At 62.2% G+C, this 27060-nt stretch overlaps 1 protein-coding gene across 1 annotated transcript; it reads left to right on the top strand.

Annotated features, from left to right (window-relative positions):
• The first annotated feature begins 1774 nt into the window (after positions 1-1774).
• Positions 1775-27060, top strand: GUCY2D (guanylate cyclase 2D, retinal). The gene is made up of 19 exons (XM_039499680.1): positions 1775-2483; positions 4921-5222; positions 6651-7005; positions 11429-11513; positions 12152-12248; positions 12690-12794; positions 13841-13924; positions 17499-17579; positions 17711-17887; positions 19571-19727; positions 19874-20023; positions 21782-21930; positions 22341-22504; positions 23262-23454; positions 23924-24098; positions 24942-25040; positions 25219-25313; positions 26139-26224; positions 26979-27060. Exons 1-19 carry the CDS (start codon positions 1775-1777, stop codon positions 27058-27060), a joined length of 3345 nt encoding a protein of 1114 aa, XP_039355614.1.

Here is a 27060-nt window from a genome sequence, read left to right as displayed (position 1 = left end):
TCACCCTGGGGCCAGCCCCCTGCCAGGGGAGAGCGCCCCCTGCTGAGCCCCCCTGCCATGCTCCCTGCCCCACAGCGCCCCCTAGCGTCACCCTGGGGCCAGTCCCGCCTGCCAGGAGAACGCCTGCTGCCCGGGGTCAGCCCCCTGCCTACCAGGGGAGAGCGCCCCCTTCTGAGCCCACCACCCCATTCCCTGGCTCTCTTCCCTGCTTCGCCCGAGAGCTGATTGAGGGCCAAGGTCACCACTGACCTCCCCTGGTGACCCATCCATTCCCTCCATCCTGCCCCACCGTGCCCGTGGCTTCTCCCCCCCCCCCCCAGCCCATCCACGTGGGGCAGCCGACACGCAGGCCGGGGCCGCTGGAGATGAGCTCACACGTGGCTGCCTGGGCCACTGGGCTGCTTCACACTTAATGTGACCGGGCAGCTGGGGCCAAAGGGTTAATCCCAGTTTAGTTCATCTGGGGGATTAGGATTGGGGGGCGGGGGAGGGGAGCGGGCGGGTTTATGGAAGTGCTGGGCGGCACGTGTCGCCGTCCTTTGGCTAATACCAGCCGAGGCTGATGAGATCAGGTGGATTTAGGCCAGGACAGCTGTCCTCGCCCGCCGTGACCCTTCGCCTTGGCCTGCCGTGGAAACGTGCCATACAAGGCCCCATGCATATGGGGCGGGAGGGATGGGGGGACGGGGCTGCCTGCTGTCAAGGCAAGTGGTGCCTCTTTGAAGATCATGGAGGGTTGGTATGGGCTGTGGGACCTGCGTGCTGGAAAGACGGTTGCCATTGTTGGCATTATGGTGCCATATTGCTGGCGGGTCTGGAATATAGCTGCTGTTAGTCCCAAATATGGCCGCCGTTGTTAACAGTATCTCTACAGTTCACAATATGGCCGCCATTGTTAGCAACATGGCCGCCGTTAGTGACACTATGGCTAGCATATTGGCAATATGGCCATTGCCAATGTCCAATATGTCGACTGTTCACAATCTGGCCGCAGTTCTTAACAATATGGCCACTGCTGTTCGCAATATGGCCACCATCGTTCGCAATATGGCCACCATCGTTTGCAATATGGCTGCCATTTGCAATATGGCTGCCGTTGTTCGCAATATGGCTGCCGTTGTTCGCAATATGGCCGCCGTTGTTCGCAATATCGCTGCCATTTGCAATATGGCCACTGTTGTGGGGGCCGTTGTTGGCGACAGGGTCGTCGTTGGCGACCGTATTGCTGGCATGGTCACAATATTGGCCATCACAGTAGAGGGGGGCAGGGCTGGCCATAAATGATGCAACACACTTTTCTGGGGATTTTCAAGAGCCGCCCACCCCTTGTAACGCTTTGCGATGCTGAAACAAGCCCGCAAAAGTCAGGACCCCCCCACTAAATGTTGTGTCGTTGATGCACGGTCCCATGGCAATTGGCCACCGAAGTTAAGAATATGGCCACCATTGTTAGCAATATGGCTGCCGTTAGTGACCATATGGCTGGTGGCCACCGTCATTAATAACATGGCTGCCATTGTTGACAATACAGCTGGGGAGAGAACCCAGGAGTCCCAGCTCCCAGCTCCCCCACTTTCTGTCTCTCATTCGGACACCCGTCTCCTCTCTCTTCCAGGTGCACTGTTCCCCGTAGCTCCGGCGGCAGCGACGCCTCCTCCCATGATGTCGGGTGCAGCAGCCGGACCCTTTTCCAGCCAGGCCTCCTGGGCCTGGCCCCCGAGGGGCTAAATAACCCGGTCCCCACATTGTGGCCGTCCCCCGGCTCCCTGGAGCCATGGCTCCCGCCTGGAATGGCTTCCACAGGTTCCTTCTGCGCCTCTCCAACCACCCCAGGTGGGGACGGCGGCGGCCCCAGGCTCCCCTGCTCTGGCTCCTGCTCCTGGGCTGGCCTGCCTGGGTCCAGCCGGCCACCTTCAAGGTGGGGGTGATGGGGCCCTGGGCCTGCGACCCCATCTTCGCCCAGGCCTTGCCCGAGGTGGCCGCCCAGCTGGCCGTTGGGCGGCTCAACAGAGACCCCACCGTGAACCAGGGGTACTGGTTCGACTACGTGCTGCTGAACGAGGAGTGCCAGACCAGCCAGGCGCTGGTGGCCTGGGTCAACGCCGAGCGTTACGCCTCCGGCTTCGTGGGGCCGCTCAACCCGGGGGCCTGCGGGGCGGCCGGGCCGCTGGGCCGGGCCTGGAACAAGCCGGTCTTCTCCTGGGCCTGCCTGAACGGGGACGCCGAGGTGGAGCGGTGGGGCACCTTTGCCCGGCCCCTGCCCCGGGCCTCATCCGTCCTCTACTCTGTCCTCAAGTTCTTCCGCTGGGCCCACGTGGCCGTGGTCACCTCCCGGCAGGACCTGTGGGTGGAGGTGGGGCAGGGCCTGGCCAGCTCCCTGCGCGAGTTCGGCTTGCCCGTGGGCGTGGTGACCACCATGGAGCCCGGGGCCGATGGGGCCCGCAATGCCCTGCGGAAGGTGCAGAGGGCCGACAACGTCAGAGGTACGTTGGCAAGGGAAGGGGCAGGACTCCTGGGTTCTCTACCTGGCTTTGGGAGGGGCGTGGGGGGGGGTCTAGTGGTTAGAGCAGAGGAGCCAGGATGGCTGAGAGCTGAAACTGGAGAAATTCAGACAAGAACTAAGGGGACCGCGTTGCCCTGGGAGGGGGATCAGCTGTTGGGAACGGGCCCCGAAGGAGGGAGCATGCCCCATTACTGGGAGACTTTCAAGGCGGAGGGGGACACGCTGGCCGAGCTGGAAGCTGCGGGTTCAACAGGAGGGTTTGGTGAGGTCCCCTGGGCTCTGGCCAGTCCTGCTGGCCGTGCTGGCCTGGAGATGTGTGAATTTACCAGGGGCTGGGCGCCTAGATAGAGAGCGAAGTTGGATGTGGGTGTAGGGGGATGGACGGACAGAGAGATGCAGGGGCGATGGATAGATACGTTCATAAGAACGTTTGTATGGGGGTGGGTGGATAGAGAGGCATGGGGAGGGGTGGATGGAGAGTGGAGTGTGTGGGGATGGATGCATGGACAGACAGAGAGGTGTGGGGGGGATGGATGGATGGACAGATGGAGAGGTGTGTGGGGTGGATGGATGGACAGACAGACAGAGAGGTATGTGTGGGGGATGGATGGATGGATGAACGGACAGATGGAGAGGCGTGTGTGGGAATGGATGGACGGACAGATGGAGGCTATGTGGGGTGGGTGGATGGATGGATGGATGGATGGATAGCTAGACGGAGAGGCGTGTGGGGTGGATGGATGGATGGGGCCTGTGGGGGATAGATGGACACATGGAGAGGTGTGTGGGGTATGTATGGATGGACAGATGGAGAGGTGTGCGGGGGATGGATGGATAGACAGACGGAGAGGCATGTGGGGGTGGATGGATGGACACATGGAGAGGTGTGGCGGGGATGGATGGATGGACAGATGGAGAGATGTGTGTGGGGGTAGATGGATGGATGGACAGACGGAGAGGTGTGTGGGGTGGATGGATGGATGGGGCCTGTGGGGGATGGATGGATACATGGAGAGGTGTGGCGGGGATGGATGGATGGACAGACGGAGAGATGTGTGGGGTGGATGGATGGATGGACAGACGGAGAGATGTGTGGGGTGGATGGATGGATGGGGCCTGTGGGGCATGGATGGACACATGGAGAGGTGTGTGTGTGTGTGGGGTAGATGGATGGATGGACAGACGGAGAGATGTGTGTGGGGTAGATGGATAGATGGACAGACAAAGAGATGAGTGGGGTGGAGGATGCATGGGGCCTGTGGGGCATGGATGGACACATGGAGAGGTGTGTGTGGGGTGGATGGATGGATGGATGGATGGACAGACGGAGAGGTGTGGGGTGGATGGATGGATGGGGCCTGTGGGGGATGGATGAACACATGGAGAGGTGTGTGTGAGGTGTAGATGGATAGGGTTAGGGTTAGGGAGACGGAGAGGTGTGTGGGGTGGATGGATGCATGGGGCCTGTGGGGGATGGATAAACACATGGAGAGGTGTGTGTGAGATGTAGATGGATAGGGTTAGGGTTAGGGTTAGGGAGACGGAGAGGTGTGTGTGGGGGGTGGGTGAATGGATGGATAGATGGAGAAGTGTGTGGGGTAGATGGATGGATGGATGGCTAGACAGAGAGGTGTGTGGGGTGGATGGATGGATGGATGGATAGACGGAGAGGTGTGTGGGGTAGATGGATGGATGGATGGCTAGACAGAGAAGTGTGTGGGGTGGATGGATGTGGATGGATGGGGCCTGGGGGGGAGGGATGAACACATGGAGAGGTGTGTGTGTGGTGTAGCTGGATGGATGGATAGACAGCGAGGTGTTTGGAGTGGATGGATGGATGGATGGACAGACAGAGAGGTGTGGGGGGGTGCATGGATGGGGCCTGTGGGGGATGGATGAACACATGGAGAGGTGTGTGTGAGATGTAGAAGGATAGGGTTAGGGTTAGGGTTAGGGAGACGGAGAGGTGTGTGTGGGGGGTGGGTGAATGGATGGATAGATGGAGAAGTGTGTGGGGTAGATGGATGGATGGATGGCTAGACAGAGAGGTGTGTGGGGTGGATGGATGGATGGATAGACGGAGAGGTGTGTGGGGTGGAGGATGCATGGGGCCGGTGGGACATGGATGGACACATAAAGAGGTGTGTGGGGATGGATGGAGAGACAGAGGCGTGGGGGGAATAGCGGGGTGTGCGGAGATGGGTGGTCAGAGGACCCTGTGGGGTGATGGGTGGAACCCCGATGTCCTGGTGCAAGGGGGAAGCCTGATCCCAAGCCGAGGAGGGCTGGGGGCCAGAGGGGGGGCCAGCCTCGCCCATCGCTCTCACTCGTTGGGTGCTTTTCAGCCTTCCGTTGTGTCTTCCTCCCCTCCCCCTGACGTCCCCTTGCCCCCCATACCCTCTGCCCCACCCCCCCAGTGGTGGTGATGTGCATGCACTCGGTGCTGCTGGGCGGGGAGGAGCAGCGCCTCCTGTTGGAGAAGGCCGAGGACCTGGGCATGACGGACGGCACCTTCGTCTTCATCCCTTACGACGCGCTGACCTACAGCCTGCCCTACCGCCGGACTCCCTACCCCGTGCTGGGTAACAACACTAAGCTGCGGCTGGCCTACGACGCCGTGCTCACCGTCACCGTCGACGCCCCCGAGCGCGGCTTCCGCGAGGCTTTCCAGGACGCCCAGCAGGCGCGCGAGCTGCCGGCTCACCTGGACCCCATGCAGGTGGGCACCGGACACAGAGAGCCCAGGCCGGAGGGTGGTGGGCGTGACCCAGGGACGGGCGGAGAGGTGTTGAGCCAATGGGGGCACGAGATGGATACGGCCTTGAGCCAGTGAGAAGAGGGGAGGATTGGGATACAGTAGGTGCACAGCTGTGGCCAATGGCAAGACAGAAAGAGATGGTTGTGGCCAATGCAGAGTCGGAAGGTGCACAGGTGTGGCCAATGGGGAGGTGGGATGGAGGTGCACAGGGGTGGCCAATGGGGAGGTGGGATGGAGGTGCACAGGGGTGGCCAATGGGGAGGTGGAATGGAGGTGCACAGGGGTGGCCAATGGGGAGGTGGGATGGAGGTGCACAGGGGTGGCCAATGGGGAGGTGGGATGGAGGTGCACAGGGGTGGCCATTGGGGAGGTGGGATGGAGGTGCACGGGGTGGCCATTGGGGAAGTGGGATGGAGGTGCACAGGGGTGGCCATTGGGGAGGTGGGATGGAGGTGCACAGGGGTGGCCATTGGGGAGGTGGGATGGAGGTTCACACGGGTGGCTAATGGGGAGGTGGGATGGAGGTGCACAGGGGTGGCCATTGGGGAGGTGGGATGGAGGTGCACAGGGGTGGCCAATGGGGAGGTGGGATGGAGGTGCACAGGGGTGGCCAATGGGGAGGTGGGATGGAGGTGCACAGGGGTGGCTAATGGGGAGGTGGGATGGGGTGCACAGGGGTGGCCAATGGGGAGGTGGGATGGAGGTGCACAGGGGTGGCCAATGGGGAGGTGGGATGGAGGTGCACAGGGGTGGCCAATGGGGAGGTGGAATGGAGGTGCACACGGGTGGCCATTGGGGAGGTGGGATGGAGGTGCACAGGGGTGGCCAATGGGGAGGTGGGATGGAGGTGCACAGGGGTGGCTAATGGGGAGGTGGGATGGAGGTGCACAGGGGTGGCCAATGGGGAGGTGGGATGGAGGTGCACAGGGATGGCCAATGGGGAGGTGGGATGGAGGTGCACAGGGGTGGCCAATGGGGAGGTGGAATGGAGGTGCACACGGGTGGCCATTGGGGAGGTGGGATGGAGGTGCACAGGGGTGGCCAATGGGGAGGTGGAATGGAGGTGCACAGGTGTGGCCAATGGGGAGGTGGAATGGAGGTGCACAGGGGTGGCCATTGGGGAGGTGGGATGGAGGTGCACAGGGGTGGCTAATGGGGCGGTGAGATGGGGGTGCACACATGTGGCCAATGGGGAGACAGCACGAAAATGAAAGCAGGAAAGTTGGCTGATGTGCAGCCATGGCCAATGGGGAGGTAGAAAGGAGCGGAGTCAGCTGGCGCCCAGCGTTGGCCAATGAGGATACTGCACTGTTGGGACTCTGGAGGATGTGTGCCAAGCCCCCCAACCCTCCCTTGCCCCTCTTGACCCCGATCCCCCTCTGCCCCCAGGTGCACCCACTCTTTGGCACCATCTACAACTCCATCTACTACCTGGCCAAGGCGGTGGAGCGCACTCGGCAGGCCGGCCACTGGGTGATGGGCTCCAGCGTCGCTGAGCACGCCCGGGACTTCCAGCTGGATGGCTTCTGCCAGCCACTGGCGGCCGACGAGGACGGCGACCCTCTGGTGAGCTACATCATCCTCGACACAGATGGCAAAGGGAACCGCCTCTGGCCCACCTACAGCGTGTCCATGGGGCCCGAGGGGCTGCGCTACGTAGGGCACACCATCCACTGGCCCCACAGCGCCAGCCCCAGCACCGACTCGAGCTGCTGGTTCGACCCAACGTCCGTCTGTTCCGGGGGTGAGCGCTCGCTGTCTGGCCGTCTGTCCTCCGGCCTCCCCATGTGTCTCTCCCTGTACGCATCTGGTCTGTCTTTCTGTTTAGCTGGACATCTGCCCCCGTGCACGCCCACCCATCTGTCTGTCTGTCCAGCCATCTATCCACATGTGCACCCATCCATCTGTCTGTCCAGCCATCCATCCCGACGCGCACCCATCCACCCGCGCGCACCCATCTGCCCATCTGTCCATCCCCATGCGCACCCATCCACCCATCCGTTTATCCATCCATTCCCACGTGCAGCCATCCACCCATCCATCCAGCCATCCATCCCCATGCGCACCCATCCACCCGTCCATCCAGCCATCCTTCCCTACATGCACCCATCCATCCTTCCGTCCAGCCATCCGTCCCCATGTGCACCCATCCATCCATCTGTCCATCCCCATGTGCACCCATCCACCAGTCTGTCCATCCTCACATGCAGCCATCTCTCCGTCCATCCAGCAATCCTTCCCTACGTACACCCATCCATCCTTCTGTCCAGCCATCCGTCCCCATGTGCACCCATCCATCCGTCCATCCATCCATTCATCCATCCCCATGCGCGCCTGTCCACCTGTCCGTCCAGCCAACCATACCCACACACACCCATCCACCCATCCATTCATCCATCCAGCCATCTGCCCCCATACACACCCATCAGCCCATCCTTCCAGCCATTCATCCAAATGTGCCCCCATCTGACCATCCTTCCAGCCAGCCATCCCCACGTGCACCCATCTGCCTGTCTGTTTATCCATCCGTCCCTATGCACACGCATGCTCCCGCCATTCCAGCCATCCTTCCCCACGTGCACCCATGCACCTTTTGTCCATTCATCCGTCCCCACGCACAAGCATCTGCCTGTCCATCCAGGCATCCAACCCCACATGCACCCATCCTCCCGTCCATCTATCCATCCGTCCCCATGCACACCCATCCGCCTGTCATTCCAGCCATCCGTCCCCATGTGCACCCATCGGTCCAGCCATCCATCCCCACATGCACCCATCCGCCCGTCCATCCCCACATGCACCCATCCGCCCGTCCATCCATCCATCACCACATGCACCCATCCGCCCGTCCATCCATCCATCCATCCCCCTATGCACCCATCCTCCCGTACATGCAGCCATCCGTTCCCATGTGTGCCGACCCACCCGTCCATCCAGCCAATCTTCCCTACATGCACCCTTCCACTCGTCCATCCATCCATCTGTCCACACATGCACCTGTCCATCCATCTGTCCACCCATCCGTTCCCATGTGCATCCATCACCCTGTCCATTTATCCATCTGTCCCCACACGCACTCACCCACCCATCTGTCCATCCATCCATCCATCCCCATGTGCACCTATCCACCCATCTGTTCAGCCATCCGTCCCCACATGCACCCACCCATCTGTCCATCTATTCATCTGCCCCCACGAGCCCCCACCCGCCCGCCTAGCTATCTGTTCCTATGCGCATCACCCTCTCGTCCATTCAGCCATCCATCCCCACGTGCACCCGTCCACCTGTCCATCCAGTCATCCGTACCCACACTGACCCATCCACCTGTCAGTTTATCTATCCATCCCCACGCACCCCCTTCCACCTGTTTGTCCAGCCATCCATTACCACGCACCCTGTAATGATGCTCACTTTGGTGGGACCCAACTGAGAGTACCAATTCAGGACAAATCGCTTAAAGCTGGGTAGTTACCGTCCAAGCAATTTCCTTAGACACTCCAGTTTCCCAGTATCCCCACCAGTGTCACTCGTTATGGGGACGAATGGTTATGAAAACCAATACCCCAGTAAAAGAAAAAGATTCTCCCGATCCCAAAGGACCAAGCCCCAGACCCAGGTCAATATACAAGTCAGATCTTACCCACAAATCACGCTGTTGCCAATCCTTTAGAATCTAAAATCTAAAGGGTTATTCATAAAAAGAAAAAGATAGAGATGAGAGATAGAATTGGTTAAATGGAATCAATTACATCCAGTAATGGCAAAGTTCTTGGTTCAGGCTTGTAGCAGTGATGGAATAAGCTGCAGGTTCAAATCAAGTCTCTGGAGTCCATCCCTTGCTGGGATGGGTCAGTCAGTCCTTTGTTCAGAGCTTCAGTTTATAACAAAGTCCCTCCAGAGGCAAGAAGCAGGATTGAAGAAAAGGTGAAGGAGATGCACCTGACTTTTATATCCTCTGCCCTGTGGACAATCACAGCTGCAAGATGGCGCCTGGAGTCCCATGGGCAAGTCAAATGTCCATGCATGACTCCGTTTGCAGGCTGACATTGTTTACATATTAGTCTGAATGTTCCCAGGAAGGCTCAGATGTGGATTGACGTCTTCCAAAGTCCATTGTCAGTTAAGTGTTTCTTCATTGGGCACTTAATGAGAATAGTCCTCTCTCAAGAAACTGACCAAATGCTTCACTGAGGCTACTTAGAATCAAAGCACATTGAGATACAACTACAGAGCCAATATTCATAACTTTAACTACAAAAATCATACACGCATACAGATAGCATAATCGTAATCAGCAGATTATAACCTTTCCATAGACACCTCACACGACAACCTTTGCACAATATTTGCTGCAAATATATAACAGTGGTTGCAACAATGATCTATACGGTCACAGGTTATGTCAATAATGTCACACGCCCCCTTCCGCCCGTTCATCCAACCGTCTGTCCCCACATGCACTCATATGCCCGTCCGTCCGTCCATCCATTCCCCCTTTCCCCCCCGAGCCTGTCTGTCCTGCCATCTGTCCCCATGCGCCACCCACCCACCCACTCATCTGTCCAGCCACCTGTCTGTACCCACATGCACCCATCTGTCCGTCCGCCCAGCCATCTGTCCTCATGTGCACCCATGCACCCATCTGTCCAGCCATCTGTCCCCATGTGCGCCTTCCCAACCATCTCTGCACCCACCTGTCCTTTTATCCATCCATTCTCAAGTGCATCCACCCATCCGTCTGTCCATCCACCCCTCTGCATGCACACCCATCCACCCGTCCATCTGCACACACAGCCAACTGTCCATCCACCCATCCCCACACACAGCCACCCATCCATCCTCACATATACCCACCCACCCGTCTGTCTGTCCATCCAGCCACCCGTCTATCCATCTATCCCCATGTGCATCCTCCCGACAGCCTTCCATCCATCTCCCGTGCACCCACCCGTCCATCCACCTCCCTCCCCACATGCACCATCCCATCTGTCTGTCCGTCCATCCATCCATCCCTCTGCATACACACCCATCCATCCATCTGTTCATCCATCCATCCCCATGCACACACACCCATCTATCTGTCCATCCATCCATCCCCTCACAACTATTCATCCATCCATCCATCCATCCACATGCACACACACCCATCTGTCCATCCATCCATCCATCCCTCTGCATACACACCCATCCATCCATCTGTCCACCCATCCATCCCCTCACAACTACTCATCCATCCATCCACATGCGCACACACCCCCATCTGTCTGTCCACCCACCCATCCATCTGTCCCATGCACATCAACCCATCTGTTCGTCCATCCACCCATTCCCACATGCACCCACCTATCTGTCCATCCATTCACGCACCCACCCATCCATCTGTTCATCAATCCATCGGTCTGTCCCGCCCTCCCCACATCCACCCATCTGTTCATCCATCCGCCCTCCTCTCCGTCCAATCACGCATCCCCATGCACATCCATCCATTTCCATACACGCATCGAACTGTCTGTCCAATTCCTGTTCATGGTGAAGGACTTTATTGGCGCCATCTTGGATCCTTCCCACTAAGAATGCAATGGACTGGCTCTTTACTTTGAGCTGACCTTTATGGGCTGGGCACAGATTCACCCTCTTGTGTGTGTCATAGACCCTATACCGCTCCTATTCCTGGAGAGTTTCCTTTGGCTGGAGCCTGTGTTTTTGGAGCAGGTGACTCATGGCTCTGCACCAGCAGGGAATTCCTCAGCTAGCCACGGAGTTGCCCAGTTTGATGCTTGACGGTTGCCCTGGGACGTCCTTGCTCAGTTAATTATCCCATGACCACTTGAGCCTGTGGCCGATAGTCAGAGAATCCCCTTCCCCTGCCCTCCTTCCATCCGTGGGGTGGTGGGGAGTGAGGGGGTGTCCTTTTGGGACAGAGGAGGAGTTCTGCTGAGGGGAAAGGGGAGGGATCCATATGGGTGAGATTGAGGAAGACAAGGGGAATCCTTTTGGGGGTATTGGAACTGGGAGAAAAAGAGGGCTGGGACACAGGAAACCCCTTGTAGGGGGGGCAGGGGACACCTGTGTGGGTTTCAGGGGGGCTGATCCTGAGTGGGGCTGGGGGAGCTGGAGTCTCCCCCACCCTCCATCACTAACCCCACCCCGTTCCCCCTCCCCTGTAGGGGTGGACCCTAGCTTCATCCTGCTCCTCTTCATCCTGGTTTCCAGCTTGATGGTTGCGGGAACGGTTCTTGCTTACTACATCAGGTGAGTGCCGGGGACCTGCCCACCCCGGGAGCGGCTCGCCCGGCAGAGCTGGAGCAGGCAACTTCCTGCAATGGACCAATAGCATCCTTGACGGCCACGTTGGACCCTGGCCCATCCTGCCATGGGCTGACGACTTAATTGGTAGCTGCATGGGCTTCTGGTTGCTTATCGCTAACTGTGGGTTAACGACCGTATTGACAACCATGCAGTCTCCCGGCTTTTCTTGGGACTGACAGGCAGAGGTTGCTAGGGGGAGGCCCCACATTCATGCCTGTGGCCCCTACTAGCTCCATAGACTCCCCCTTTTAATTAAAATTGAGTGGGGGGGTCATCTTTTTTTTTTTTTAATATGGAGATATGCTGGAAGGGACCCCGAAAGGTCATCGAGTCCAGCCCCCTGCCTTCACTAGCAGGACCAAGTACTATTTTGCCCCAGATCCCTAACTGGCCTCCTCAAGGATTGAACTCACGACCTGGGTTTAGCCGGCCAATGCTCAAAGTACTGAGCTCTCCCTCCCCCCGTGGTGTGTCCATGCCCCAGTGCCCAGCCCGAGCAACCCCCCATTTCCCAAGGTGCAATGCCCCCCCTACACTTCGGGGCGTCGCGCCCCATGGCTCTGTGCTCCCACGCTCCGCAGGCGCCGGATCCTGCACGCCCAGCTGATGAAGGGGCCCAACAAGATCATTCTGACCATGGACGACTTGACGTTCATCCACACCCAGAGCAGCAACAAGGTAAGAGGCAGATCAGGGGGGCAAAGGACGGTCTGGGGTGGGGAGGAACCCCACTGGGGCCAAGGGGGCAGGGGCCATCCAGGGTGATGTGTGTGGGGGAAGTGGGTCTTCGGAAGGGGTTCAGGAGGGTGGGGTGAAGCGGAAGGAGGCTGACGAGGAGGGTGGGATGTCAGGTTGGGCGGCCGTGGTGGGGCAGAGGGGCCGGGGGGGGATCAGACTTGCTTCCTGGGGTCACGGACGTGCCTCGGGGGTCGGGGACGTTGGACAGTGGCGCCCCCAGGGTCAGAGGCAGAGACGCCCTCAGGGTCAGAGACTCCGACTAGGCCCACCCTAGAGGTCAGGGGTCCGAGATGCCCATGGGAGCTCAGTGGGGTCAGAGCCCCCCCTCCAGCCCCGCAGCCAGGCTACCCCTTGTCCCCCCCCCCTTTGCCCCGGCAGAAGATGGACGAGAGCCGCACCAGCCTGGCGGGGAAGAGCGTCTCCGACATGAGGAGCTTCAAGAGCCTGGCAGCCGCCCCCGACAACACCAACGTGGCGGTCGCCGAGGTAACCTTCCCCCAGACCCCCGGCGCCCCCCTCCGGTGCCCCCTCCCTCTGCGCTGGCTATAGGGTATAGACCCCCCCACTGGGTAAATACCCCCTGGGCACTGCCCCCAGGGCACAGAGCCCCCACTGGGTAAATACCCCCTGGGCACTGCCCCCAGGGCACAGAGCCCCCCCACTGGGTAAATACCCCCTGGGCACTGCCCCCAGGGCACAGAGCCCCCACTGGGTAAATACCCCCTGGGCCCGGCCCCCCGGGCACAGAGCCCACTGGGTAAATACCCTGGGCACTGCCCCAGGGCACAGAGCCCCCACTGGGTAAATACCCTGGGCACTGCCCCAGGGCACAGAGCCCCCACTGGGTAAATACCCTGGGCACTGCCCCAGGGCACAGAGCCCCCACTGGGTAAATAACCCTGGGCACTGCCCCATGGCACAGACCCCACTGGGTAAATAACCCTGGGCACTGCCCCCAGGGCACAGAGCCCCCCCACTGGGTAAATACCCCCTGGGCACTGCCCCCAGGGCACAGAGCCCCCGCACCAGGTAAATACCCCCTGGGAACTACTCCTGTGTGCCCCCACCAGGTAAATACCACCAGGCATTGTCCCCCACTGGGTAAATACCCCAGGACCCAGGTAAATACCCCTTCCTGGGTAAATACCCATTGCTGGGTAAATACCCCCTGGGTAAGTATCCGCCTGGGCTTCACTCCCTCCAGGCCTCCTGGGGATGGCTCTGCCCCCCGACTCTAGCCATGCAAGCCCCTCGGGGACCCCTGTGCTTCCCACCCCCCAGCTGCCATCCTCCCAGCACATCGCCACTGCCTCCCGGTGCCCTGCCGGCATGCGAACCCTTCCCCCCCCCCGCCCCAGTGCCAGCCACCCCGTCCTTTTCCCGGCCCAATGGGATCCCCCCTTGCTCCTCCAGCTCCACCCCCTTCCCCTGCCCCGCCGGCATTCGGGGTGCCCCCCTGCTCCCGCTTCTCTCTCCCCCCCTCCCCGCCCTGCCAGGCCATGTGATTGACAGCTGCTTCCTGCCATCCCTAGGGAGATGAGAAGCAAAAATGCAACAGCCATATCCCCTTCCTCCTTCTTTTGTTTAACAACCAAGGGCTCGTGGCAGCCGTGCAGGTAAGCGGCCAAAGGCTCCAGGAGCTGCCTTTGGGCTCCCGTGTCCTCCCCCTCGGCTTCTTCCCTTCCTCCCGCCCGGGTTTCACTCCTCTCCCAAGGACAGGAGGGAAAGCAGCGGCTAGGGCACCCATTAGCCGCCCCCCCCTTCCCCGCCGCCGGGCGTCGAGTCGGTAATGCCACCACCGGGCCTGGGTCCAATTCCCTCACTGGCCGCCTTGCCTGCCCGTCGGATCCACCCGTCGCGGCGTGGGGGAGTCCCCCTCGCCGGGGGAGTGTATTTTGATTTTTTTTTAATGGCGCGAAAAGCGAGAATTTCTCCCCGCAATGCACGTGGCACGCAGTAGATGACACCATGGGGAAGGAGGAATGGTTCTTATTAATGGTGTTATGGAGTCCGCTACTGCTCCCCGGGGTCTTGTTGAGGACCGGGCCCTGTCGTGTCAGGCGCTGCCCGGACCCAGACCCAGAACCAGGCCCTGTCATGCCAGGCACTGCCTGGATCCCGACCGAGATCTGGGCTGTGATCCTCCCGTAACGATTGCCAGCTCCAGGAGCTGCACGCCGCCAACATCGCAACCCTTGTGAGCCCACGTTCAGCAGCTATTGACCCATCGGCCAATGGGGTCTCTGACTCAGTTTCCTTTCGCCAGGTGGCGGCGTTCGGGCGGGGGGGGACGACAATGTGGAGTTTCTCCCCCCCCCTCCCCGCACCTCCAGGAGCTGAACTTTTAGCCTCCGGCAAATCTCTCAGAGATTTCCCGGCACCGAGGTGGGAATAGCGGGATTCCCAGCTGCAATTCCCAACGGGGGACTCTCCAAACACCGGGGGTGACTCTTTGCGTCTCACTAGTGGCCAGTCCGGGTATGGCAATGGGTGAATTTCTGACTGCCACTGTCCAAATTGCCCTGCTCCTTCCACACCAAGCAGCACAGTGCTGGGGTTTTATATCTGTTCTTCGACTGGAGGCCTAAAATCAACCCCCATGTGGTAACCTTGGCAGAAAAACCCTGTGGGAAGAGAACACCTCATCCCACTTTGCAGCTCCAGGAGGAAGTTCAGAGGGTTGGAGGCTAGATGTGTTCAACCTCCTGCATGTGACACAATTTTTTCCTCAGCTGAGCCCGATGGCCGGTTACTTAGCCGTAAAGGTGACAACCCCCTGCCCCCGCCAGGGCCCATGATCCTTGAACCCTGGCCCTAACATTTTGGGCTTTCTTACCATTGGCGTCAAAGTTTGGCATCGTCGGCCATTTTTTTTTATTATTATTTTTTGTTTGAATAGGGGGTATGTTGCGTGCTGGTGCTTTGATACATTTGATGGTTTGTTTAGAGAAAAAGGTTGACAGAATAGAGTGAGAGAGCTTAAAGATTAAAAAAAGGAATCAATTTTCCCCCTAAAATGGCTGATGGTGCCGAACAATGATGCTAACTGAAACGGGGATGGAGGGCGGGCTATAGGCCCTAAATGGGATGTGGACACCTGTCAAAAATACATGGTGATGAATGCTATTGAGCCATATACTACTGACCACCCTCCTCCCCACCCTGAAAGCAGCTCTGGTCTTTCAGGTCCCGAGGCCCCAATCCTATCAATGGATCTGTCCCATGTAGGATTGGAGTTTTCTGCTCTGATTCTGGCCATGCATCCATCCGAATGGGACTTTCAGAGCTGAGTCCGTGCCAAAGTGCTCTGGTGAATTGGGGAGTTTTGAACTGAGCTGGTCAGAAATTGATTTTCTGTCTTGCAATTTTATTTATTTTTTGAGACTTTTTTTGGGGAAAAAAATCCAACAAAAGTTTTTTGGGGGGAGGGGGGATATTTGAACCTTCACAATTTCAGAATTTCAGGGTCTTTTTTGTGCCAAACCCAATTCTGAAATAGATTTTGCTTTGGCAGGAAGTCTCTTCTCACGAGGAATTCCAACATTTTGTTCAGCTCAGTCTGAATTTTTCCATGGTTGGTTTGAATTCTATTTGACTATCGAGTAAATTCATGGTGGCTAAGTCCATAAATGGCTATTAGCCAGGATGGGTAAGAATGGTGTCCCTAGCCTCTGTTCGTCAGATGATGGAGATGGATGGCAGGAGAGAGATCACTTGATCATCGCCTGTTAGATTCACTCCCTCTGGGGCACCTGGCCACTGTCGGAAGACAGATACTGGGCTGGATGGACCTTTGGTCCGACCCGGTACGGCCTTTCTTATGTTCTTATGTAATGAAAAGTTATTTCACAATGGAAAAAGCCCACCCAAACATTGCACTCCCAAATTGGATGTTTTTTCACCCTTTTGAAACTCCCCTTCCCCCCTCACCCCTTCCCCAAATTTTTTAACAAAATTTTGTCGGAATTGATGCCAGAAATTTTGGCATGGCCCAAACGGCGTCTTCCAATGGGAAACTTTTTTGCTGAGAATTTTTCTACCACCTCTCCCGGGGGGAGATCAACAAAGGCCTGTGAAATGAGGGGACGTGAGAGGGAAACCTTAGCCTGGTGAAAACCTTGGCCACCCTATGAATCATAGCCCCTGTAGTGACTGGTGGGATGGTGCCATAGCTGGCTGAGTGATTGCCCGCTCACACCAGGTTTTTTCTCTTTCTGGCTGGGGTGGGTGATCGTGGGCCTGGCTCTCCTCAGCCAAGGACAAAGACATGAGGCCACAGCTGCAGGATACGGAGATTTTGATGGTGGGTCTTAGCCAGCTGGGAGAGGCAACTAGCAACTCAACCCCCTTCTGCCATCCCCATCTCCAGCCCAAGCCCCCCGGGCCAGGTGCCATCTCTGCTCAGGGGGTGGGGGTTCATTTCTTCTTTGGCACTAAACACTGAGTAGCCTTGTGCCTGGTGGTTAGAAGGGGAATGGCTGGGAGCCAGGACTCCTGGGTTCTCTCCCCGGCTCTGGGAGGGGAGGGGGTCTAGTGGGTTAGAGCAGAGGAGGCTGGGAGCCAGGACTCCTGGGTTCTCTCCCCGGCTCTGGGAGGGGAGTGGGGGCTGGTGGTTAGAGCAGGGGGGGCTGGGAGCCAGGACTCCTGGGTTCTCTCCCCGGCTCTGGGAAGGGAGTGGGGCCTGGTGGTTAGAGCAGGGGGGCTGGGAGCCAGGACTCCTGGGTTCTCTCCCCGGCTCTGGGTGGGGAGTGGCGGCTGGTGGGTCAGAGCAGGGGGGGCTGGGAGCCAGGACTCCTGGGTTCTCTCCAGCTGTGGGAGGGGAGTGGGGGTGGTGGTTAGAGCAGGGGAGGGCTGGACATCAGGGACTGACCCCAGAGCCTGATGCAGTGAGGGATAAAGAACCAAAGGACCTGGTGCTGAAAATGCAGGGGGCAGTTCCCCTTCCCACCCCCACGCTTGCAGCATCTCAGCTGCCTTCTTCCCATCATTGGGAAGACCCCACTGGACCCCCGCCGGAGGGCCTGCTGGTGCCATTCGAGTGGCATGAGACGGGGGCCGGGTGTCGCTGGCTTCTAAACCTGCTGTTGCTTTGTTGCCAATCTGGCTGGGTCTGATCCCTGCCCGGCTGCGGGAATCCGCCGCTGGCCCGGCTCTGGGGTTACCGGACTGCCCTTCTGTCTCATCCCCTAGGGTGACTGGGTTTGGCTGAAGAAGTTCCCAGGGGACAAGCACACGGAGATCAAGCCGGCCACCAAAACCAGCTTCTGCAAGGTGAGTGAGAACGGCCGTGGGCGCGTCGCTGTGGTGTCTGCTCAGAGACCCAGGGAGCCTTCCCCTGCCTGGGCACGGGGTGTCACTGCTGCTCTGGCCATTGGCTTCCCCCCTGTCTCCCCCGCCGCCAGCTCCGGGACCTGCGGCACGAGAACGTGAACCTGTTCCTGGGCTTCTTCTATGACTGCGGGGTGTTCGCCATCGTCTCGGAGCACTGCTCCCGCGGCAGCCTGGAGGACCTCATCCGCAATGAGGACATGAAGCTCGACTGGATGTTCAAGTCGTCCCTGCTCATCGACCTCATCAAGGTGCAGCCACGGGGGAAGGGGGCGGGGCAGGGCCAGGATCCGGCCTTGGGGTCTGGGGCAGGAATCAGGCCTGGTGGGGGATGATCCCGGGGGATCTACTGGGGAATGAATTTAAGGACATGGGGGCGTCAGCTAGGAGAGGTGCGCAAGCGGGAGCGGGGAAGAGATCCACTTTCAGAGATCACCCCCCAGAGGGGATCCCATTCGGATGACAGATCTGCAGAGAGGCCTGGGGGATCCACTTCCAGATCTGATGGGGTGGGCAGGGGAATCCAGCTGCGTGAATTGCTGGCCGGGATCTGCTGTTGATTGGTCATGGGGGTAATCCACTTGCAAGATGGCTAGCCAATGGGGATCCTGTGATGCCAAGTATCTGCTGGGAGCTCAGGGTTCCACTGCCGGAGATCAGCTGCCAAAGTGGATCCCGTCCCACAGGGAAGGTCTGCTGGTAGGGCGGGGTCCAGCTGTGTTTGGAGGGGATCTATTTCCAGGTGATGCTGGCTGGAAGGTTGCAGGGAGATCCATTTGAAGAGTGAGACTGATGCTGCTTCAGGAAGGGATCCCTCTCACACAGGGTGCTAAGCAGAGGGGATCTGCTGGGATCTTGCAGGATCCTGGCAGAGGGGATCCATTCACATGCAGCCCTGGCTTCAGGAAGGGATCCTGATGCCCAAAGCACCAGGTGGAGGAGATCTTCTGGGAGGTCCATGGGAATCCATTCACAGCAGGGAAAGGGGATCTACTCCAGGGGCTGGGAGGCTGGATAGGATCCACTCCCAGACCATGCTCATTGGTAGGGCTGGGGGATCCACTGGGCTAACCAACCACTGGCCAGAGAAGTCTACTCAGTGAGAGGATCAAAGGGATCCAGTGGATTGATCTCCTGACTGGGGATCCACTGGTACAATACACTGACTGGGTAGGGATTCCAATGGATAGTCGAACTGATTGAAGAGGAGGAATCCACTGGATCAAAACAGGGGTAATCTGTGATCCACTGGCACAACACACTGGGAAAGATGTCAACTGGATAGATCAGTTGGCATGGCCAGAGTGATCCACTGAATCATTCACACAGCTGATTAGGGAATCCATTGGGATCTATTGGTTAGACACACTCAGGGAACCCAGTCAGTAGATCTAGTGATGACAAGAATCTACTGGTTCAGCCAGGTGATGGTCAGGGACCCACTAGGATACACTGGCCAAAAAAAACAACCTGGTCAGGGGATCCACTGGATAAATCAACTGGCTGGGGCAGATGGATTTATCGGACCAATCTGGGGGCAGATTTGGCATCCAGTTGGACCTACTGGTTCAATGCATCGATCAGAGAGGAAACCCCCTGGACGAATTAATTGATCGAGCTGGTGGATCCACTGGATCACTTAGGCACCAGAGCCCAGTCACCCACAAAGAACCATTCAATCCTGGGTCAGCCAGAGGGATCCACTCGCTCGACCTGGCATCAGGACCAGAGATCCCCTGGGACCTACCGATCCAAATAAACCAAGGAGCAAACTCTCTGCCTTGGTTGGAGGGATCCACTGGATCTCCCACATGGCCAATCGGGGCTGTCGCACAATCACAGCGGATCCCGGTGCTGTCGGCGGCCCCGGGGACCAGCCGGGGATGGGGAAAGTTGTACTCAGCCCCCGTCTCTCTCCCTCCGCCCCCCTGCAGGGGATGAAGTATCTCCATCACCGGGACGTGGTCCACGGGCGGCTGAAATCGCGGAACTGCGTGGTGGACGGGCGCTTTGTGCTGAAGGTGACGGACCACGGCTTCAACGAGCTCCTGGAGGCCCAGAAAATCCCACATAACCCACCCCGGCCTGAAGGTGACGCCCCGGGGGAGTGTCTGGGCAGGGGAAGGGGGCAGAGCTGGGGCCCATGTGGGCAGAGGGGGGCAGGCTGGAGGGGTCGTCGTGTCTGGGGGGAGGGGGTTATAGGCGACTGAGCCAGCCCGTGGTGGTGTTGTCCCCAGAGCGGTTCTGGACGGCGCCGGAGCTGCTGCGGGACCCGACGCTGGAGCGCAAGGGCAGCTTCCGCGGGGACGTCTACAGCATCTCCATCATCATGCAGGAGGTGATCTGCCGCAGCGCCCCCTACTGCATGCTGGACATGCCGGCCGATGGTACGGGGGGGAGGGACTGTGCCCCCATCTCCTCCAGCTCCTGCCTCCCCGCTCTGCCGGTGCCCCTCACTTCCAACCCACAGCCCCTGCCAGCCCAGCCCTGCCCCCCCAGCTCTGCCGGTGCCCCTCACTCCCGACCCGCAGCCCCTGCCAGCCCAGCCCTGCCCCCCCAGCCCTGCCGGTGCCCCTCACGCCCGACCTGCAGCCCCTGCCAACCCAGCCCTGCCCCCCCCAGCTCTGCCGGTGCCCCTCACTCCCGACCTGCAGCCCCTGCCGGCCCAGCCCTGACCCCCAGCCCTGCTGGTGCCCCTCATTCCCGACCTGCAGCCCCTGCCAGCCCAGCCCTGCCGGTGCCCCTCACTCCCGACCCGCAGCCCCTGCCAGCACAGCCCTGAGCTCCCCCTAGCTCTGCTGGTGCCCCTCACTCCCGACCCGCAGCCCCTGCCAGCCCGGCCCTGCCCCCCTCAGCTCTGCCGGTGCCCCTCACTCCCGACCCGCAGCCCCTGCCAGCCCGGCCCTGCCCGCCCCAGCTCTGCCGGTGCCCCTCACTCCCGACCCACAGCCCCTGCCCCCCCAGCCCTGCCCCCCAGCTCTGCCGGTGCCCCTCACTCCCGACCCGCAGCCACTGCCAGCCCTGCGCCCAGTCCTGCCGGTGCCCATCACTCCCGACCTGCAGCCCCTGCCAACCCAGTCCTGCCCCCAGCCCTGCCGGTGCCCCTCACTCCCGACCCGCAGCCCCTGCCAACCCAGCCCTGCCCCAGCTCTGCCGGTGCCCATCACTCCCGACCCACAGCCCCTGCCCCCCAGCTCTGTCCCCCAGCTCTGCCGGTGCCCCTCACTCCCGACCCGCAGCCCCTGCTAGCCCAGCCCTGCCCCAGCTCTGCCGGTGCCCCTCACTCCTGACCTGCAGCCCCTGCCAGCCCAGCCCTGCCCCCAGCTCTGCTGGTGCCCCTCACTCCCGACTCGCAGCCCCTACTGTCCCAGCCCTGCCCCCAGCCCTGCCGGTGCCCCTCACTCCCGACCTGCAGCCCCCTGCCAGCACAGCCCTGAGCTCCCCCTAGCTCTGCTGGTGCCCCTCACTCCCGACACGCAGCCCCTGCTGTCCCAGCCCTGCTCCCCAGCTCTGCTGGTGCCCCCATTCCCGACCTGCAGCCCCTGCCAGCCCGGCCCTGCCCCAGCTCTGCCGGTGCCCCTCACTCCCGACCCGCAGCCCCTGCCAGCCCGGCCCTGCCCCCCACAGCTCTGCCAGTGCCCCTCATTCCCGACCTGCAGCTCCTGCCAGCCCTGCCCTGCCCCCCCAGCTCTGCCGGTGCCCCTCACTCCCGACCCGCAGCCCCTGCCAGCCCAGCCCTGCCCCCACCAGCTCTGCCGGTGCCCCTCACTCCCGACCCGCAGCCCCTGCCAGCCTGGCCCTGTCCGCCCCAGCTCTGCCGGTGCCCATCACTCCCGACCCGCAGCCCCTGCCAGCCCAGCCCTGCCCCCCCCAGCTCTGCCGGTGCCCCTCACTCCCGACCCGCAGCCCCTGCCAGCCCAGCCCTGCCCCCCCCAGCTCTGCCGGTGCCCCTCACTCCCGACCCGCAGCCCCTGCTAGCCCAGCCCTGCCCCCCCCAGCTCTGCCGGTGCCCCTCACTCCCGACCCGCAGCCCCTGCCAGCCAAGCTCCGGGCTGCCCCCGAGCTCTGGCGGGGCAGTAGGTGGAGGCAGAGCAGGGCGCCGGGCGCCTGTGGTGACCGGGGGGGGGGTCTCCTCTCACGGGCAGAGATCATCCGGAAGGTGGAGAAGCCGCCCCCGCTGTGCCGTCCCTCGGTCTCGGTGGACCAGGCCCCGCTGGAATGCATCCAGCTGATGAAGCAGTGCTGGAGCGAGCAGCCCGAGCGGCGGCCGACCATCGACCAGATCTTTGACCAGGTAGCGGGGTGGGTGGCCTGGCCCCGTGGGGGACGGGGCACAGGGCATGAACCAGCCCAGTAGGTTAGGGGCAGAAAAGGAGGGTACCGGAGCTGGCCCTGCCCACCAGGGGCAGAGCTGATTGGGGCAGGGGGGGGAGCATAGATACTTGAACCAACAGGGAGGTGGGACGCTGGAAACAGGTGACATTTGGGTGCCAGAGCGGGTGGGGATGTTGGAGCCAGTGCCCGAGGGGAGCAGGGATGTTGGAGCCAGAGTCAATAGGGAGTGGGGATGCCGGAGCCGGTGCCCGGAGAGAGAGCAGAGATGCCGGAGCCAATGGGAGGGGGGCGCCGGAGCCAGCGGTGACGGGGAGCAGGGGTGCCAGTGCCAGGCGGGAGCCGTCCCTCTCGTGCCTCCCCCGCCTGCAGTTCAAGAACATCAACAAAGGGCGGAAGACCAACATCATCGACTCCATGCTGCGCATGCTGGAGCAGTACTCCAGCAACCTGGAGGACCTGATCCGGGAGCGGACGGAGGAGCTGGAGATCGAGAAGCAGAAGACGGACAAGCTGCTCACCCAGATGCTGCCACCGTGAGTCCCGGCCGTCGGGGGTGGAGTGGGGGGCGGGAGCCTGGAGCCAGCCAGGCCCGGGGGGGGGGTGGGGAACCCGGAGCCAAACCGGACAGACTCCCGTGGACGGTGCAGCCTTGCTTTGCTGGCTCTGGGGTGGGGGTGGGGGACCGGTGGGGGAGTCGGGGTCCGTCCCGGCCCCGCTGACGCCCCCCCCGGTGCCGCAGGTCGGTGGCGCAGGCTCGGGGGAGGCGGTGGGGGGGTCGGGGTCCGTCCCGGCCCCGCTGACGCCCCCCGGTGCCGCAGGTCGGTGGCGCCGGCTCTGGGTTGGCGGTGGGGTCGGGTCCGTCCCAGCCCCGCTGAGGCCCCCCGGTGACGCAGGTCGGTGGCGCAGGCTCTGGGGAGGCGGTGGGGGGGTCCGTCCGGCCCGCTGACGCCCCCCGGTGCCGCAGGTCGGTGGCGCAGGCTCTGGGGAGGTGGTGGGGGGGTCGGGGTCCGTCCCAGCCCCGCTGATGCCCCCCGGTGACGCAGGTCGGTGGCGCAGGCTCTGGGGAGGTGGTGGGGGGGTCGGGGTCCGTCCCCGCCCCGCTGAAGCCCCCCGGTGACGCAGGTCGGTGGCGCAGGCTCTGGGAGGCGGTGGGGTCGGGGTCCGTCCCAGCCCCGCTGACGCCCCCCCGGTGCCGCAGGTCGGTGGCGCAGGCTCTGGGGAGGCGGTGGGGGACCGGTGGGGGAGTCGGGGTCCGTCCCGGCCCCGCTGACGCCCCCCCCGGTGCCGCAGGTCGGTGGCGCAGGCGCTGAAGATGGGGACGCCGGTGGAGCCGGAGTACTTCGAGGAGGTGACGCTCTACTTCAGCGACATCGTGGGCTTCACCACCATCTCGGCCATGAGCGAGCCCATCGAGGTGGTGGATCTGCTCAATGACCTCTACACCCTCTTCGACGCCATCATCGGCTCCCACGACGTCTACAAGGTGCCCCCCCTACCCCCCGGCCTGCGGGGGAAGCGGGGCCCGGCCTGGGGGGGGAGGCGGGGGATTGACACGGGGGAAGATCTTGACACAGGGGAATTGCGGGCCCCCGAGATGGGGGGCAGTGGTTGTGGGGGGCAGGGACCCTGACTTGGGGGTGGCCAAGATGGGCGGGAGCCTGAGGGAGGTGGAGGCTGTGGGGGAGCAGGGATCCGGAGTCCACTCATAGAAGGGGGGATCCGGGGGCCCCAGCATGGAGTTTGTACTTGGGGGGTACCAAGGATGGGGGGCCCCTGAGATAGGGGGCAGTGGCTGGCAGCACAGGGGAGCAGGATCAGAGGGGAGGTGGAGGTTAGGGGCGGGTTTTGGGATTTGGGGGGGAGCAGGGACCGGGGAGTTGGGGGGCTCCCGGGTGGGGCGCCCCCCCAGGGCGAGGACAGGGCTCCCCCTCTGACCCCCGCCCCCCCGGCAGGTGGAGACCATCGGCGACGCCTATATGGTGGCCTCGGGGCTGCCCCATCGGAACGGGAACCGGCACGCGGGCGAAATCGCCAACATGTCGCTGGACATCCTGAGCGCCGTCGGCTCCTTCCGCATGCGCCACATGCCCGACGTGCCCGTCCGCATCCGCATCGGCCTGCACTCCGGTACGGCGCGGGCACGGTGCCCTGAGCCTGGGCCACGCCCCCTCCTCCGTGGCCACGCCCCTCTGTGTGCCCTCTGAGCCTTGGCCACGCCCCTCCTCCATGGCCACGCCCTCTCGGCGTGCCCCCTCCCCAAACCATGGCCACGCCCCCTCTGTGTGCCCTCTGAGCCTTGGCCACGCCCTCTCCTCCATGGCCACCCCCCCTCTGTGTGCCTCCTGAGCCATGGCCCCGCCCCTCCTCCATGGCCCCGCCCTCTCTGCATGCCCCCTCCCCAAGACATGGCCATGACCCCTCTGTGTGCCCTCTGAGCCATGGCCCCGCCCATCCTCCATGGCCACGCCCTCTCGGCGTGCCCCGTCCCCAAACCATGGCCACCCCCCCTCTGTGTGCCTCCGCCCCTTCATGATGGCTGTGCCCCCTATTCGTCTGCCCCCCCTCGTGCCCTGGCTTGCCCCCATCTGGAGTCGTAGCATAATGGGGTCCTTCATTCCCCCCCCAAGAACCCCTCCCTACCCCCACCCGTGGAGAGGTTTTGGTGTCAGCAGTGGGATCCCAGTACTTCCCCCAGGGTTTACTTGACTGAGTGGTGGTGGGGGGGAATCAGGGCTGCAGAGCTGTGGTGCCCCCCCCAACCTCCCTGTTGGATTGGGACTGGCTGGGCCCCCCATGAGCCATGGGGTTTGGAGATCACTCCCCACTGAGATGCAGGGGGCACCTCCCCTCGTCAGAGCAACGGGTTCAGGCTCTCTGCAACCTCAGGCAGTCACGGCCAGGCCAGCACCCTGTAGCCCTGTCCACCCGTCCACCCCACCGTAACCCACCTCCCGGCCTGTCTCCCCACAGGGCCCTGCGTGGCTGGTGTGGTAGGGCTCACCATGCCCCGGTACTGCCTCTTCGGGGACACCGTCAACACTGCCTCCCGCATGGAGTCCACCGGCCTGCGTGAGTCCCCCCCCCCGGGGCAGGGCTAGGGAGGGCGGGAGGGAATCTGCTGGGGTGGCACCCGGGGGTGTTTGTACGAGGCGGGCAGGGGGTGTGTGGGCAGAGCAGAGGGTGGGGATTTTGTTTGGGGATTAGGGATGCTCACCCCCCCATGTCCCCGGTGCTCCCCCGCCCCCAGCTTACCGGATCCACGTGAACATCCGCACGGTCACCATCCTGCATTCGCTGAAGGAGGGATTCAGACTGGACGTTCGAGGCAAGACAGAGCTCAAGGTAATGGTGCCCCTCACTCCCGACCCGCAGCCCCTGCTAGCCCAGCCCTGCCCCCACAGCCCTGCCGGTGCCCCTCACTCCCGACCCGCAGCCCCCTGCTAGCCCAGCCCTGGGCTCCCCCCCAGCTCTGCCGGTGCCCCTCCCTCCCGACCCGCAGCCCCTGCTGGCCAGGCCCTGCCCCCCAGCCCTGCTGGTGCCCCTCACTCCCGACCCGCAGCCCCCTGCTAGCCCAGCCCTGGGCTCCCCCCCAGCTCTGCCGGTGCCCCTCACTCCCGACCCGCAGCCCCTGCCAGCCCAGCCCTGCCCCCCCCAGCTCTGCCGGTGCCCCTCACTCCCGACCCGCAGCCCCCTGCTAGTCCAGCCCTGCCCCCAGCCCTGCTGGTGCCCCTCACTCCCGACCCGCAGCCCCTGCCAGCCCAGCCCTGCCCCCCCCCAGCTCTGCCGGTGCCCCTCACTCCCGACCCGCAGCCCCTGCCAGCCCAGCCCTGCCCCCCCCCAGCTCTGCCGGTGCCCCTCACTCCGAACCCACAGCCCCTGCCAGCCCGGCCCTGCCCCCAACTCTGCCCGTGCCCCTCACTCCCGACCCGCAGCCCCTGCCAGCCCAGCCCTGCCCCCATCTCTGCCAGTGCCCCTCACTCCCGACCCGCAGCCCCTGCCCCCCCAGCCCTGCCCGTGCCCCTCACTCCTGACCCGCAGCCCCTGCCCCCCAGCCCTGCCGGTGCCCCTCACTCCTGACCCGCAGCCCCTGCCCCCCAGCCCTGCTGGTGCCCCTCACTCCCGACCCGCAGCCCACACCACTCACAGTCTCTCTCTGCTTTGCCGTAGGGCAAAGGCATAGAAGACACGTACTGGCTGGTGGGACGAGATGGATTCAACAAACCCATCCCCACGCCCCCCGACCTGCAGCCGGGGTAAGAGCCTCACGGGCGTGGAGCCCCCTCTGAGCTCCCCGGGGGGATGGGAGGGGAAGGACGGGATGGGGTGGGTGGCTGCCATCCGTGCCTGGGCCCTGAGGCCACCCTGAGAGGGGACCTGAGGGTAGAGGGGTGGGGCAGCCAGGGCCTTGGGGGAGATGAGAGGGGACTCCTGGAAAGAAATGGAGAGGGGGCTGGAAGCCAGGACTCCTGGGTTCTCTCCCCAGCTCTGGGAGGGCAGTGGGGGCTGGTGGGTCAGAGCAGGGGGGCTGGGAGCCAGGACTCCTGGGTTCTCTCCCTGGCTCTGGGAGGGGAGTGGGGGCTAGTGGTTAGAGCTGGGGGGCGGGGAGCCAGGACTCCTGGGGTCTCGCCCGGGCTCGGGGAGGGGAGTGGGGGCTAGTGGTTAGAGCAGGGGGTGCTGGGAGCCAGGACTCCTGGGTTCTCTCCCTGGCTCTGGGAGGAGTGGGGCTGGTGGGTTAGAGCAGGGGGCTGGGAGCCAGGACTCCTGGGTTCTCTCCCGGCGCTGGGAGGAGTGGGGCTGGTGGGTTAGAGCAGGGGGGCTGGGAGCCAGGACTCCTGGGTTCTCTCCCCGGCTCTGGGAGGGGAGTGGGGGCTGGTGGGTTAGAGCAGGGGCGGGGCTGGGAGCCAGGACTCCTGGGTTCTCTCCCCGGCTCTGGGAGAGGAGTGGGGGCTGGTGGTTAGAGCAGGGGGGGAGCTGGGAGCCAGGACTCACTCTGGCCCCCTCCTTCAGGGCGAGTAACCACGGCATCAGCCTGGATGAGATCCCCGCAGACCGGCGGAAGAAGCTGGAGAAAGCCCGGCAGAACAAGTAG

Source organism: Mauremys reevesii, linkage group 14 (genome assembly GCF_016161935.1).
Source record: "Mauremys reevesii isolate NIE-2019 linkage group 14, ASM1616193v1, whole genome shotgun sequence".
Lineage (NCBI taxonomy): Eukaryota > Metazoa > Chordata > Testudines > Geoemydidae > Mauremys > Mauremys reevesii.
The sequence above is the reverse complement of the archived record's forward strand: the minus strand, read 5'-3'. Positions and strand labels throughout refer to the sequence as shown.

What these genes read in the sequence shown, in the direction of transcription:
- GUCY2D (XM_039499680.1), top strand. Translation starts at nt 1,775, where the DNA reads ATGGCTCCCGCCTGGAATGGCTTCCACAGGTTCCTTCTGCGCCTCTCC. An exon ending in ACACCCAGAGCAGCAACAAG is followed by an intron (nt 12,249 to 12,689) that starts GTAAGAGGCAGA and finishes CCCCGGCAGAAG; the next exon opens with ATGGACGAGAGCCGCACCAG. An exon ending in GCTCCCACGACGTCTACAAG is followed by an intron (nt 23,455 to 23,923) that starts GTGCCCCCCCTA and finishes CCCCCCCGGCAG; the next exon opens with GTGGAGACCATCGGCGACGC.